The sequence below is a fragment of the Gekko japonicus genome, unplaced genomic scaffold (genome assembly GCF_001447785.1).
Source record: "Gekko japonicus isolate JY-2015 unplaced genomic scaffold, Gekko_japonicus_V1.1 scaffold3969, whole genome shotgun sequence".
Lineage (NCBI taxonomy): Eukaryota > Metazoa > Chordata > Lepidosauria > Squamata > Gekkonidae > Gekko > Gekko japonicus.
In genome coordinates, this window is record NW_015171622.1 from 34,389 (window position 1) to 50,727 (window position 16,339).

Genomic DNA, 16,339 nt, shown 5'->3' on the forward strand with positions numbered 1-16,339 from the left:
TAGTCAATACAAATTTTGTTTTATAATCCTGGTTTAGTGCTAGCCAACAAACCCAAGTTTGCTGGACTGTATGCATTCAGACAACACACTTAACCAGGAATTGATCACAACACTTTTTAGACATCTGAAAGCACTTCCTAGTGCATATGTTCTGTGTGTTCGTCCGACATTTGGTTTGAGTGGATTTTCCCCTGTATAATTTCACTCTGCTCACATGATCCCTACATTCTTGCATTATGGAGCAGTTTGAGATGGACCAGCAATGGCATTGATCCTGTAGCAAAAGATTTGGTTTTAAGTAGACTGTTTACATCAGGGTACTGAGTCTTTTTCAGCCAGTGAGCACCTTGGGAATTCTGACACAGGGCGGTGGGTGCAACTGCAAAATAGCCACCACGGGAGGCGGAGCCAGCCACAAAATGTCCACCGTGGGGTGCAGAGCCAATGACAGAAAAAACGCCCAAGTCAAGAGGAGTAATTTTTTTAAAATACACCGGGGAGTGGACTAAGAGAGAGAGAAAAAATCAATTCTGCGGTGAAAGAAAATATCATTTTACTTTGCACAGCCCATCAGAAGCTCTGGTGGACAGGAGCACCATGTGACCCTGCCACTTCTAAAAACAGGGGGTGGGTTCCAGGAAAGGTGTCGGTGGATATCATAAAACCCACAGGCACTACACTGGGGACCCCTGGTTTACATCTGTGTCTGTAACTCATTCACACGGCTGTAAGTCCCTTTGAAGACGGGGATTTTACTGATGCCTATCTGGCGGAGTGAGCTCCCGTCTCTAGTTCCAGCTCCTGTCAACCTAGCAGTTCGAAAGCAAGAAATTGCAAGTAGATAAATAGGTACCACTTCGGTGGGAAGGTAACAGCGTTCCGTGCACCTTGGTGTTGAGTCATGCCGGCCACATGACCACGGAAACGTCTTCGGACAGCGCTGGCTCTTCGGCTTTGAAACGGAGATGAGCACCGCAACCCTAGAGTCGGACTCGACTGGCTTTCGAGCAAGGGAACCTTTACCTTTACCTATCTGGTGGCAGCTCTGACCTGGGTAGCCCGGGCTAGCCTGACCTCATCAGATCTCCAAAGCTAAGCAGGGTCGGCCCTGGTTAGTAGTTGGATGGGAGACCACCAGGAAATACCAGGGTCGTGATGCAGAGGCAAGCAGTGGCAAACCACCTCTGAACATCTCTTGCCCTGAAAACCCTACGGGGTCGCTGTAAGTCAGCTGTGACTCGACAGCAACAGCAACAACAAATCTGGTGGCAAGGTCAGATTTTTGTATGGAAACAAACTCAGTGGAACCTGCCTTCAGGTAGGTCCCTCTTGTTTATAGTGGCCCATTCTGCACGGCTTGTCGGTTTACGTTTTGGTCTGTGGCTTTAGTTTTCAGACAACTATTACCGAGCGGAACTGATAGATGCGCTGGCAAACTCTGTGACCCCCGCTGTCAGTGTGAACAACGAAGCCCGGACACTGGATAATTTAAACCCTGATGTTCGCCTCATTCTTGAAGAAATTACTCGGTTCTTAAACATGGAGAAGCTACTCCCCAGTTACAGGCACGCCATTACAGTCAGGTATGATTCCGTAACTTCATGTACTGCCGCAACATCAGTCTGTAAACTTTATCTTCGGCACTTCTATCTTGCTGAGCCACAGTGGTTCATTCTGATCTTGCAGACCTGTCGCTTTCAATTGCCTTCTCAGTATTATTAATAAACGCACAAAAGCCAGAAGATAAATGGGAGAGTGATTATGCACCAATGCAGTCCTGTTAAAAATACTACAAAGAGTATGAGGAAAACATACATACACACACACATGCATCATCATCACTTCTAAAATCAGAGCATTTGGTGGAATTGAAACTGCAAGTTTGTTTTCTTCTGGTCTTGCACAACTAAAGAATGGGGGGAAATCTACAGTTAACAGTAGCGTGGCATTAAGAATTAAGTGCGCATTGTGCATCAGATATTTGCACCTGGCCATGGGGAATGAGGGCAACAGAATACCACATTTTGCTCTGTGTAAACTGGACAAACACTTGAGGAAATACTGAACAATGTCTTTCTTTTAAATTGAAAAGTCATTTTTGCAAGCTTCTGAGAATTATCATACACGTTAGGTATTACTTAGCAAATGGCAGTGTAAATTCCTGCACAGTGCTAAGCTGAATTTCTTTCCTCGGACGGAACATTCAGAATTCTCAAGCAGAACCTTTCCCCCCCCCCCTCCCCTTTCTCCCCTCCCGTGCATACTAGCTGCCTGAATGCCATTCGCATACTGCAGAAGAACGGGCACGTCCCAAGCGATCCTGCTGTCTTTAAGTCATATGCAGAATACGGGCACTTTGTGGATATCCGAATAGCAGCCTTGGAGGCAGTTGTCGACTATACAAAAGGTGATTTATTTTTTAACCATTCAGTTTATCATGGTACCCATTACCTTATATTTCCCTGTAACATGTGTATAATTGTTGATTTCTGGCTTCTGGCCCATTCTTTGGACATTCGATCACATTTTAGAGTGAACACAGAGCAGAACAGAACCCAGGATGGGAGTGGACTTGGTTCTTAATGGCTGGGGATCAGCAGGGAACAGAATTTCAGTCTTCTCCATAATTGCATTCCTGAGAACATCCTTTCTATCCGGGTTTTGTAAGTGCAAAATTAACATTACAGGACTTTGCCACAAGGACTGGCAGCCATATTGCAGTTGCAGCTTCCTAGGAGGAACTCCATTTTCTGGTGGGATTTCCATTTCAAAGTGCTTAGAGGCCAGATTCAGATTGGGAACACAGCATGGTTGTAGGAGGGGCTCCTGTTCCCCCATGCCAATTTTGCAGTGCTGAGTCAGGTCCCCACGGCACTTTTAATAGAGCCCACCAGGAACTCACCGCTGTGATATGGCTGTCAGTCCCTGAGGTGGACTCACATGCATTGTAATGTGCAGTTTGGCTCTGAGTGAGTGGCTATTGTAGGACAAGGCCCTCATTCATGGCTCTGTTATTAGTACTAGGTAATCATAGCGGTATATCTCAAATTTCGCACACTTTAAAAAAATATTTTTAATTTAAATGCGACAATACACAATTAGAACCAGTATGCAGAGCAAATGATACATCCAGCCCGCAAATTAAAAACAAATGGAGGAAGAGAATGGACACAGTTCTAGTTATTCCTTTCTCATCCATTCATTTCTAAGAGCTTAAGGATTCTTGTTTTTTCATGCAGCTAATTGTTGCCAATTTTTGTCATCTAAAATAGTCTTAGAATTTTGAATTGCTGTTAGAAATGAACAGACAAGTCCCATATCTTTTAGGAACCATTCTAATTTGCCAGGCAGTGTTGGTTGTTTCCAGTAGTGTGCAAATTCCATCCTTGCAGAAGTCAGAGTATATAGCAGTACCTCTGTGAGACCAACTTAACAGATAAATTTCAAGTTTCAAATTGAGGACCAGTCTCTGTATTTCAAAACTGCCTGTTGTGCTGTTTTCCAATGAACTTGACCTCTGGGACAATGATGCTCTGTATTCTTGGTGCTTGGGGGGGCACAGTGGGTGGGCTTCTGGAGTTCTGGCCCTGCTAGCACCTGGCTTTTGGCCACTGTGTGACACAGAGTGTGGGACTGTGTGGGCCATTGGCCTGACCCAATATTGGCTTCTCTTATATTCTTTGGACAACCATAAATGAATGTACTCTGCTTTAGGGGAGGTACCAAACTAGCACACTGCTGAGAGAGGAAATTTAGATAATCTAGGTGCCACTGGTTAAGTGCCACTGGTGCAGCACTTTAAAAGCCGCTCTCTCTTTTGTAGTGTTGCATGGTTTTTAACCCTTTTAACATGATTTCTTGTGATCCCCCTGAGCTCACTTTGGGGAGGGCGGAATAACAATCTCAAAAATAAATAAATAAATATACCCTTCTCTGTTTAAGCAAAGCACTTCAAACAATCCAGTAGTGAGATCACGTGTTTAAATGGAACGTGTTTAAAAGTCACAGTTTAAATGGAAGGTCACTGTAGAATGCTTTTTAAAAAAATGTTACGCAAACACAGTAGCTGGAAGGTAGAACGAAACCACTATATGAAATCGCAAACACCTCCTGATCTGAATATCTGCATCCCTATAAAGCAGCTTCTGTGCTTTATTTTGCATTTGTATAAGTTTGGAGCCATTTAGGCCACCCAGTGTCTGGCCCATGCAGAGGCAAGAAGCAGCCCTAATTAGCCCAGGCTAGCCCGATCTTGTCAGAGCTCAGAAGCTAAGCAGGGTCAGCCGTGGTTAGAACTTGGATGGGAGACACACACCCCCGGAAGACTAGGGCGGCTAAGCAGAGGAAGGCAATGGCAAGCCATCTGTACTCATCTCTCACCTTGAAAACCATGAGGTGGAACTTCATGGGGTCTCCATGAGTCCGTTGCAACTCGATGACACCCTTTACCTTACAGAGACAAGAAACTGGGACAGTTGTTGAGTTTCCAGTGGCAGCCAGGAATGTATCTTATCTGTCCATGATCATAGATCAAGAAAAGTTAGCATCTGACTAAGAGAGCTGTGTTTCTCGAAAGCTTATGCTACAGTTACAGTTTGTTAGTCTTAAAGGTGCAGCTTGGCTTTTTTTTACTCTCTGTCCATGAGTCATTCATGTGGTACTGAAAAGCACAGAGTGTTCCCTTGCTTTCAGGGCATATGGGTGGGTCCGCACATGGAAAGGGTTTTGCTTAAGATCTCTGTGTGAGGGGAGAGCTTGGGAGCTTTTCCCCTGCATTGTGCTGTGTGAGACCAGGACATGCTATTTATTTATTTATTTATTTATTTACTTACTTACATTATTTATGGTCTCCCTTTCTCATTGGGACTCAAGGTGGAGTAAGTCAGGACAATCAACAGAATGGGGCATTCAATAGGCGATGCACTAGGATTAGGATCGTAGAACTCTGGGACAACCAGAAGTCTAAAAACAGAGCTGGAGCAAAAAAAAAAAAGTATTAACAGGACCCATTAAATGATGCAAAATCACACAGCAGGTCCCTACTTTTAATGGCAAGGTGTACACAGTAGTAGTATAGGCCACATTCCCTAAATCCTTTATCCAGGTAACTTTGTGAACGATTTTGGACAGTGCAGCCCTGTTACCTGCATAGAAAAGCCCTCTTGAATCATTCACTTTTGCATATCCTGCAGAAAGCCAGGAGAGTGGGAGGCTTTCTGGCCTCAGGAAGGCTGTTCCCTGGGAGAGGACACAGCGGAGAAGGCTCTGCTCAGACGTACAGGCACCGTCTTTGCCATCAGAAGGGAGAGTCCCACTTTCTAGCTTCAGGGATTGCGTTCTGCATTGGTTGACTTGCCTGTGACAGAGCCCTGTAAACCTTCCACCTTTGGCAATTCTTCACGCGTGTAAGACAGAAACTCCGTCAAAGGTTGTGCTCCCCCAGCCCAATTTGAGAAAGCACACAGCAGTCTTGTAGAGGAGAATCAGACCTTGTACTTTATTGATCAACAAAGGAGGGAGGTGCAGATCCAATAAGATTTTGGACCCCACAGCTCTCCCTAAGGTTACAATGGGAGACATAGGGTTTTATACTTCACATTACATCAGAGAAATAAAACAGAATTATTGGTTCCATCAAGCATTGTCAAATTTCATCACCTATTTCCCATTTGGGGGGGGGGGTGGTTCCCAGGCAGAGTTCTTTTTTTCCTAGCAGAACAATATACTTTTCTTTTGGAAGCTATGAAGTTGCATGTTGTATCTATACAACTGATATGGTTACAGAGTGCTTACTGTTCTTCATTCTAGCTAGGCGAACTGACATCAGAAACATGTGCAGTTGTAGCTGGCCAGAACAAGCAAGGTCATGGGTAGCATAACTGTGTATCAGCATTTCAGCCTTCTTCCCAGCATGCATTCAAATAACAGTCACAAATGAACCAAAGTTAATACCTGAATACATTCATGATGTTAGAATCATATGTATTATGGAAGCGCTAAGTATACCTACTAAGTTAAACCTGTTAGGCAGTAGCAGAGTACAAAGTGGCTCATAAAATGTGCGTACAACACAAGGGATGGTTCCTGCGGGGTCTCCTGCGCCTTACTGCTTTTGGGCATGACCTGTGAGTGTGGCCTAAACCTGTACCCACTCCCATATGGCTGGGCGTTGCAAGGTGGAGGGGTGAGATCCCACCAACATTTCTGGCCCCTTTTGAAAATGATGCAGGTTATGCCTGGGGTCGCAGGACCCAAGCTGACAAAAGCAGCGTAGGACAGGAAGTGTAACGAGCAGTGTTCCCTCTAAACTGAGTCAGTGTGAGCTAGTGGGGAAATCCGATGAGACTGAGAGGGAAAGTGCTTCGTATCTACCCCAAGTTTCTAAGAACTTCTGGCTTCTTGAGACCGCCATCTGGTTGAGCATGTCCTATGTTTTTGTCTTTATAGTTGACAGAAGCTATGAGGAATTACAGTGGCTGCTGAATATGGTTCAGAATGATCCTGTGCCCTACGTAAGGTTAGTCTTCCAAACAGGCAGGCAGAGTCCTGCATTTTTCTTTTCCCTTCTGTTTATTTTTAACAGTACTTTTGATTTGCAGTAATCCATTTTGAATAACCCGTTTAAAAGCCCTCTGCTTTAAAAAAATCGCTGGCATTGCATAGGGTTCTCAGGTACTAAATGGGCCCGAACCTTCTCGGTTTCAGAAGATGGAAATCCCATGACGTGTCTTGTTCTTAATGTAGAGCAGGAGTCCCCAACCTTTTTGAGCCTTTGGGCATCTGTGGAATTCTTAGGATGATGGGCGCCACTGCAAAGAGGCCACCGTGGGAGGTGGAGCCAGCCACACACACACAGAGGAAGCCCGAGGGCAAAGGGCAAAGAAGAGTCGTTTCTAAAAATACGCTGGGAAATAGGCGTGAGAATAAAACCAGCACCGTAGTGGCGGCGGCGGCTGTTTTAATCTTCCCAGCCAATCAGATCTCCAGTGGCCCATCAGAAGTCCTGTTGCGTAGGAGCCCTGCCTGACCCCACCCACTTTCTGAAAACACTTGGTGGGCGCCAGGAATGGTGCTGACGGGCACTTTCCTAACACAGAGCATGACAATTGTTCCAGAGTCAAGAAGAAAACTCTCCCACCTTCCACTACTGTCAGAATTTTGTTAGCCATTGTTGATGAGAGGGACAACAGGCCCAGCATTTCAAAAGACGTGGAAAAAACTGTATGACTGGTATAACATAAATGCATAGTTTAAAGTAATGAAATTTTTGGTATTATTAATCTCTTTTAGTTTAATAGAAACTATGGTAAAAAGATAAGAGTATACAGAAACTTAAGCAAACCTATAGAAAGTGATTTAAGAAAATTTTAAAATATGGTAATAAATAAGAAAATATACTGATCTCTTTGTATGTCTTATGTATGTAAGTGGTTGTTTGTTTATATGTTGTATGTATGTCGGGTCATTTTGTAGAAAAAGAGGTGCAGGAACTCATTAGCATAACTTATTTGCATATGCAGATCTGTCCTCGCGGAGGAGGGAGAGCTTGTATCTGAATAAAACTTGGTCTTAAAGGTGCCACTGGACTGTTTTGGACTGGGGGGCCGGGGGGGCGCTCTGCAACTTACCTGACTGCTTCTTGCTGTGACTGAGGGCTGTTGGGAGCAGGGGGCGGGGCTTGTTGCATGTCCCTGCCCCCTGGGCTCTTTACTGCCGGAGCTCCGCTCCTGTGTGCACCTGCAGGAAATGACCCCTGATGTATGTGTATAATATGAAAAATAATAAAAGTGTACCTATGGGTACTTTAAAAAAAAAAGAATTTTGTTAGCCATCTGAGTCAACTGAATGGTTCATGTCTAGAACTGTAGGTCATTTGTCATTATTAAGCAAAAGGGCAGCACTCTTCTACTTCCCTAAGGGAAAAGAGCTCCTCGTGGCAAAAGAAAGTTTACACGTGTTCTTCTGGTACTTTTCCCAACAGCCGTCCCACACCTCCATACGGAGGCCTTCATCCCACTCTAAGCATTTTGGCTATAGAAGGGGGGGATTTCTTGAAAACGTCTTTCCTTTCGAAGGAATCCACAGTAGTCCCAGTGTATCAGAGGAGAGCGGGCCTCGTTATGTTTGGAAACCAAGGGAAGTATAAACTGGTTTCTAGTCTGTAGCTGGAGGACAAAGATTATAAATGACATATTTGTAGAAGAACATTGTGCCCTGTTGGTTTAAAATCTGCCAGCGTGAGTTGGTAGGTACCCCTACTGACTCAGATAATAGTGGCCTTTGAACACTGCAGTCTCTTTTCAGATTCCCCCCCCCTTTCAGGTTTTTTTTTCTTGTTTCCACTGATCTCTACTGCCCCAGGACTCTTCTTTGAAATAGTTGCTTGACATATTTTTAAAATCCTGTACAAGTACACTGAGCTTGATTTCCTAAAATGTTGTGATCACTGAGGGACAAATTTGGCTTTTTGTATATGAAGCAGGAGAAAGGCAGAAACTTAGGAACAGAAAACTTGTGTTTGTATAAATTAAAAAGTCAATTCTTATTGTCTTTTAGACACAAGATCTTGAACATGTTGACCAAGAATCCGCCGTTTACCAAGAACATGGAATCTCCTTTGTGCAATGAAGCGCTAGTGGATCAACTCTGGAAACTTATGAATTCAGGTTAAACTCCCCCCCCCCCCCCTTATTTTTAAGGAACAGATCTTCTGCATGCTTACTTGTGACTGAATTCCACCGAGTAAAACAGGGCTCATTAATTTAATTGTATTTTATTACAGTATCAATCTGCTTTTGGTGTAGTGGTTAAGAGTGGCGGACTGTAATCTGGGAGAACTGGGTTTGATTCCCCACCCCTCCACACGCGCCCAGCTGGGTGACCTTGGGTCAGTCACAGTTCTGTCAGAGGTGTTCTTGAAAGAGCAGTTTTCGGGAGAGCTCTCTCAGCCCCACCTGCCTCACAGGGTGTCTGTTGCAGGGAGAGGAAGGGAAGGAGATTGTAAACTGCTCTGAGGCTCCGAGTGAAGGGCAGGGTATAAATCCAATCTCTTCTTTTTTTCCTATCATGAACTCTAGGGCAGCATATGCACTATCAGGGTATCTCTTATCCAGGCACTGAATAAACCAAGACTTGAATAGCTTGAATCCGGTTGCTGCATCATGTGTGTCTTCTGATCGTGCAAAGAAAAATTTTTTAGATCAAGCTTAATGAGGGTTCTCTTTTGGGTGGATTTTTGTTTTTTGGGAGAACAGGGGATCTGATGGCCCTGGGCTATGTAATTGGCAGTTCTGATCAATTAACTATTTGATACTTGCTTCTTGTGATGGGAAGCTCTGCATTGATCTGCTTTCTAATTTTGTTATCAGCTGCTTCAGATTTGGTGAAGAAACAGGTTATAGATGTTTTAATTATTTTTATACCATTGCAACCTTGCTTTCTAAAGACTCCATTAGGAAATAACTTTGAATGTCACATTCATTCCTAGTAAAATTAACCTAACATATAAGGTTTGTCATTTGGTGAGGGTGGGATTACCCATTGCACTATATGCTTTGTGAGTTTGCCTGTGTGTAGAGTGTGCTTCTGATCCCTGTCGTGGGCCGCTTTGGTATTTTGTTCAATTTGGAAATGACTTCGTTGTGGTGCACCAGAGAAGGAGTTGAGTCTCCAGTGGCAAGGAAATTTTAAATGCCCCTATCAGCCTTGGAAGCAGGACACTCAGAGCTGATCTGAACCTCAGTCACAGAATTGGTATAGTCTTCTTGCATGACTGTACCACTGCAGTTAATAGAATACAGGGGAAGCGGCTTCCCCAAAATGCTGCTGTTCATCTACTTAGAGTATAATGGTAATGAAAATTTCACCTTCTGAAGCCATTTCAGGAAGAAGGGAGAAGATGGCTGCTTATTTATAGCACTTGCATGTCGTACCTATCTTGCTTTGCTAATTTCATCTTCCCGTGTGCCTACCTTTCCATACCCTTTCAGCTCTCGCCTACGAAAGCTCATGCCCCACCTACTATGCTGTTTTTTTGGTGGGCTTTTTGTAAGTTGCAAACCTCTAAGAGGTAAAAGGATGGGTGCATCACACCCTACAAATATAATAGTTGCAGATAACATATTATTACAGTTTTGTGAACTAGCTGCTTATTGTTATGACAGGCTTGGAGTATAAAGCCCAGGGCAGTATGCGCTTATGCCCAAAAATGTATTAGGTGTCTCTCAGGGTTACAGAACTCAAACTAGAGCCATTGAAAACCAAGAGTCATGCTAGTTTCAGAAGATTTGGGTCAAAATAAAAGTTAAAAAAAAATGAGCTAGCATTGTTTGTAAAGAAAGACAAACTATAGCTGAACTATTTTGAATGTAACATTTTTTCCTACACTCTCTTAAAAAGTACTCGATTTCTGAACAAAGATCTTCGAGCGGGATACTTGTTGGTCTGTTCCCGGAAACATCCAGATGAATTTTTCCACAGGGGGTCCCCCCTCCACGGAGGGAAAACCTTGTGCCAGAATCAGCCTGCAATTACTACTCCCCCCCCCCCCCGCCTGAACAAGCCGTGGGGGTGTTTAAAAATGGCCTTCCACATTTGGCACGTTGCTTGTAGTACTCAGATACGATCATTTGTGCGTGTTCTTCTAGGGGTGTTGAAGGCTGTGTGCTCTTTGTACATCATTATTTTTAGAGTTTGGCAGTTCACAGCTGCAGTTCAACAGTGGGGGACCTGCTTCACTTAATTTTTTGGAAAGGTTTACCAGATGTCAAGCTCAGGAAGTAAACAGTTTGGATCTTGCCACCAGAGAATTTGTGGTGGGTCCATTCTCTCTCTCTCCTTTTTTCCCCGAGCAATCTGAGCATGGAGAGTTAGCCTTTAACTCAGGGACTTTGTTGCAACAAAAGGAGCGATAGTAAAAAGATACGTTCTGTTCTTGATATCTGGTGTGTTAACCGTATAAATGTCTCTGAATCATGTGGACCTCTTGCCCAAATTCTACTTTATATAAGGAGTAACAGCAGAGTCCCAGAGTGCCTGGAAACCACCCTCGCCCCTCTAAGTTTAATGCCTTATAACTTATTAATACCCATACGGAGGGGAGATGTTTTTATGGTGGTCGTTGCGACCTCCAGGAAACGTCTGGTGCTAGTATCTAGGATGGTAAAGCCAGTGAATTCAAAATGCTTTGGCATGAACATTCATTAAAACTTAGGTTTTTACAATTAATTTAAAAATGTTTAAGCAGAGGTTACGTAAGCAACAGTGAAAATGTTCACCAGTCTGTTGTTAGAGGGCTAACACTATAGCACCGATTATGTGAACTGCAATAAAATTGCCTCCATCCTGCAAATGGATTGAAATGTTAATGGTTTGGCAAAACTTTGCTGCTTTTTTTTGGTATTGAAACCAGCGTGTCTTTCATAGTTGAGCAACTTGCAAAGGAGGGTGTGCGTGAAAAAATCTCTAGTTCGTGTCTCCTTCATGACATGTTCAGGTTTGGATGATAAGACTGCTTCATTTCATTGTGTTTTCATAGATGTTTGGAAAAGTCTTATCAGAGCATGGTGGGCCTGCATCTCTGCAGACAGCTATTGAGTGTCATAGACTGTAGACTCTTGTGACATTTGTATTCCACAGGAGCTTGTCTTGCAACTTTCCTTTTTGCTAAGTTGTTTTTTTTTTAAGCCATATTCGTTCTACCTGGTTTCCTAGTTGAATCTCTTTCCCATCGAGCCGCTCTGTGAACCCTTCCTGAGCTCCTGGACTCAGGTCTCCGTTGCAGCATGCTTTCAGATGTCGCACATTATCCCTGTTTTACCCACCGCTAGATTTGCATCCAGTACCGCTTTAGAGACCAACAAGATTTTCGGAGTATAAGCTTTCGAGAGTCAAAGCTTCCTTTGTCGGAAAGCGATCCACGTGATAAACTTGCAGCTGGTGGGGCCCAGTTGCATGTCATTTATAAACACGGTTATATGTTATGGAAACATCAGCCACATACCGGTTCACCTCCCTGCGTAGGATAGTGGAGCTGAGTGTGGCAGCTCCCTGGCCCTTTGAAACAGCTCCCCGTCTCTAGAGAAGCTAACGACCTCCTCTGCAATCACAGCTGAAAGTCGGCTGGAGGAGTCACCAGTGCCAGGTGCTCACTGCCTTCCTTGCTTCCCACTGGACAATTTCAGTGATGGTAAAAGCAGCAGCAGTAACTTCTGTGGCTTCTCCCTGTGGCTGCTGTGTATATAGCTAAATGTGCAGTAAGAACGTAAGGGAAGCCATGTTGGATCAGGCCAGTGGCCCATCCAGTCCAACACCCTGCGTCACACACTGGCCAAAACCCAGGTGCCATCAGGAGGTCCACCAACAGGGCCAGAGCTCCAGAGGCCCCTCCCACTGTTGGCCCCCAAGCACCACGAATACAGAGTATAAAGAGGGGAGACTAGTTCTCATATGGAGATTGATAGTGTGTCCACAGGAGTAGTCTTTTGAAATATACTGAACAGCCTCTGCTCACTCCTGTTATCAAAGTCTCCTCATCCAGGATAGCCTGTTGAGACTGTAGGATGGCGACAGTGGAGGAGACAGTGGGGTGACGTTGAACACCTGGATATAGCTAGCCCAGTGACTCTTAAGGTGGGGAATACAGCCCTCCAGGAGGACAGTCTGTGAATATTTGTTTCTGTATTTTGAGAAGTGTATGTCATATCTCCAGAACCTGCTCAGTGTGGCTCACAATACCAGCAAGAAGAATAAAAAGTGAGTCAAGCCAATAAGAACTGGTCAATAAAAACAGTAAAAAGAAAGCAGCATAAAATGAACAATAGCTTGAAATGGTACAGATAAAATAGTTCTCGGGCTCAGACCAGATCATAAAACAAATACGTATCCTTAGCTGAAAGCCTAGGTAAAGAGAACTGCTTTGGTCTGGTACCTAAAGGAAAGTATGGTAGGTATGGGGCGGGGTGCATTTCAAAGGCGAGGTGCCACCACCAGAAAAGCCCTTTCTCTGATCACTGCCTGCTTCACCTGTGCTGTTGGGGAAGCAGAGAGCAGGGCTTGAGCAGAGGATCTTAACTAATGGGCTGGACAATAGAGAAGGAGGAAGAGCTGGAGGGGCATTTGGGGGCAAATGGTAGCTGTTTACAATTTTTAGGCAGCCCCCTCCACTTGCAGTGACTCCTGATAACTAGCAGATAATGTGGTATACCCAGTGGGCAGTAGTGTTTTAAAGGTTAAGAATAATGAGGTGGTCTTCTCATGATGCACACACCTCATGTGGCCAAGCTTATGTGGGAGCAGAAGGAAGGCCGTCAAGGCAGTTCTGCTTGAGCAGTGCCTCCTGGTCCTACGGCAGCCGCTTTCTGCCACAGGTTGATGATCTCAGGCTGGTGCAGCAGTGCAGGGCTGGAGGGTCACCAGTGCACTGACAAGGAGCTATAGTGAATGGCCGAGTAGCAGTGGGAGAGAAGAGGCTGTGGCCGAGTGGAAGAGCCTCTGGTTTGCATGCAGAAGGTCCCAGGTTCAATCCCTGGCATCTCCAGTTAAAAAGGAACAGGCAATAAGTGATATGAAGGACTTCTACCCTGGAGGATGGCTGTGAAGAGCACCAAGAGGATCTCCACAAATTAAGTGGACGAGCAACCATTTGGCAAATGAAGTATGATGTTGGTAACATCAGGGAAAGGCCTCAGCCTCTATGCCCTATTGTTGGATAGGGTTGCCAGCCTCCAGGTGGGGCCTGGAGATCTCCTGCTTTTATAACTATTCTTCAGCTGACAGAAATCAGCTCCCCTGGAGAAAATGGCTGTTTTGAAGGGTGGGCTCTATGGCATTGTAACACACTGAGGCCCCTCCCATCCCCAAACCCCACCCTCTCCCAGATTCACCCCCAAGGTCTCCAGGTATTTTCCAACCCAGACCTGGCAACCCTATTGTTGGACCACCAGAGGAACTGCTTGGCCACTGTGTGAGACGGGATGCTGGACTAGATGGACCGCTGGTCTGATTCAGCAGGGCTCTCCTGATGTTCTTGTGGAGAGCCGATGCCAGTCTGAGTGGCCAGTAATGACCTGGTTCAGTGTAAGGGCAGCTTCATGAGAGGGAGGTGGCTGCCATATTGCTCTGCGTAACAAAGAGTGCTTTCATGTGCACATTTGGCATATCTGCAGGTCTCCTCTGTGGGTGCCCTCAGAAGCCTGGGGGTTCTAGCCCTCTTAAAGATGCCTCTGCAGTGACTACCCCAAACTTATAATTGGTACGTGATTTAAGTAAACGTTCCATATTGTCCGGGAAATCACAGGGATAGTTCTCCAACTTAGTGATCTATGTGGCGATTCAGAGTGCAAAGGCGGCAGTCTTAACTGGTTTCTCTGCACGCCACCAGTGAATTTTGTTTCAGTGAGTGTAGCACTGAAGGTCTTAAACAGGAAAGGGACCCCCCCCCCCCTGAGTGTGTGTTGTATACATGCCTCTGAGATTCAGCCTCCAGTCGAGAGAGGTGTGTTATGCATTTGCATGGTTTTTTAAATGACTCCTGTGGCTTTCAGATGGTCTCCCACTGGCCCCAAATAACACGTTTCTTTTTAAACTTACTGGTTTTGTTTTGTTGTTGTTTTTTTAAAAAAAGAAACAAGCCTCAGAGATGCAACTTTGCGGTGGGGGGGGCCCCCTGCAGGTCAGAAAAGGCCAGTTTAAAAAAAGCCTAAGTGAACAAAGGCTGCTGGGATGCTCATTGTTTTAACAAGAGCCTTTGGGCTGCACCAAAGAGAATTTGGGATCTCTGCGGCAAATTCTGGCCTTCTGCGTTTTACAGAGCATTTGGGGGAAAACCAGCATATTATCAATATCTATGTAGTATGCTGTAGGAGAAGACCAGTATGCAGAAGAAAGGCCAGGTGGTAAAACTGCAAGTTTGATCCAGAGTGATTTAACGACTTCAGCATTGCAAATGGCTGTCTGTGCTGTGGAACGCCAGCCATCTTCTCAAGCTAGACTTCGTCAAGGCATGGATTCTTTCCAAGACTGCTTTTTCTCCCCTGATAATAGCTGTGCTGGAACATGCAGTTTATTCTGCTGCAGGCCCCTGTATCAATTTGTGTCGTCTTGTTCTGTGCAGTTCCCTTTATTTGGGAGATGACCTAGTTTCTTTGTGTGTGTTTTTTGTGTTTTTTAAATCCAGGCTTGGAAAGCAGGATGATTGTTCTACTTAAATTGCAATTGTTTGGAGTCTGAAATAAAGTTAGTAAAAATGATAATACAGTCATGGCAGAATGTATGCCATTTGGGTTGCCATTCCCCCGGTGAAACTAGGGGATGCCCTGATTTTGGGGGTCCCAATCTCCCACAGCCCAGCTGGATGGCGGGGAAAGCCGCACCCTGAGAAGCCCCCTCCCGGCACCAGCAGTACAATGATGTCACCCAGGAGTTATGTCATTGTGTTTCCGACACTGGGGGCGACGCTCTAGGTTTTGGGCAAAACTCTATGGTTTTGAGGCCCACAAAACCATAGAGTTTTGCTCAAAACCTAGAGCATGCCAAAAGAACTCAAGGAAGGATTGGGAGACACACACACACACACACACCCGTTGGCAGCCAGGTAGGATCTGACAACCCTATATATCATTAATCACTTTTATTTAAGAAAATTTATAAGCTTGCTTTTATCCCAGAGAACCAGGTTGTCTCTTTGCATCATTCTGGCTTTGTTGATCTGTTTCCTTACTACAAGGGTCCCCAGCAGGGTGCCTCTGGGCACCATAGCGCTCGCTGACCCCTTTTCTGGCATCTGCCACGTGCTTTTAGGAAGCAGGTGGGGCCAGGTAGGGATTTTGCCCAGCAAGGCTTCTGATTGACTACTGGAAATTTGATTGACTGTGCAGATTCTTTTAAATGTTGCTTTGGCAGCAGCTGCCGCCACAGCACAAGGATCCACACTGTTACTGAAGTTAAGCTGTGGCAATCGTTTTGTGGCTGCTTTCACCACCCGTGGCAGCATTTTTGTTGCTGCACCCACCATGCTGTGTCAGAATTCCAAATGTGCCCGCAAGCGCTAAAAGGGTTGGGGGATCCTTGCTTTGCTACATCAGGTGGGTATTGTAATTCCAAATATGTCTGTTGTAGATCCTGCAACTCGTACCTGGTGAAGGGAGCTTTAACTCTCGAAAGGTTATATCCCCAAAATCTTTTGGTTTCTAAGATGCTGTTGGTCTTGCATCTGTCTGTCATGGCTGTGTTTCTTTTACAACAGCTGAGTTGGGCACGGGCAGAATAAAGACGGGGAGACCGCAAAACTGAGCAGCAGAATTTGAGATTGGTGCTTCAGAATAGCTGGGTGCAATCTTCA

At 45.0% G+C, this 16,339-nt stretch overlaps 1 protein-coding gene across 1 annotated transcript in view; it reads left to right on the plus strand.

Moving 5' to 3' along the window:
- TAF2 (TATA-box binding protein associated factor 2) overlaps positions 1-16,339 on the plus strand; it is a gene marked incomplete at its 5' end in the record, with an annotated part of 78,964 nt that overhangs the window by 33,845 nt on the left and 28,780 nt on the right. Inside the window, 4 exons of the mRNA XM_015419949.1 lie at positions 1,390-1,583; positions 2,268-2,407; positions 6,448-6,517; positions 8,557-8,666. Coding sequence (XP_015275435.1) covers positions 1,390-1,583; positions 2,268-2,407; positions 6,448-6,517; positions 8,557-8,666 — 514 coding nt within the window. The remainder of the gene's footprint in view (positions 1-1,389; positions 1,584-2,267; positions 2,408-6,447; positions 6,518-8,556; positions 8,667-16,339) is intronic.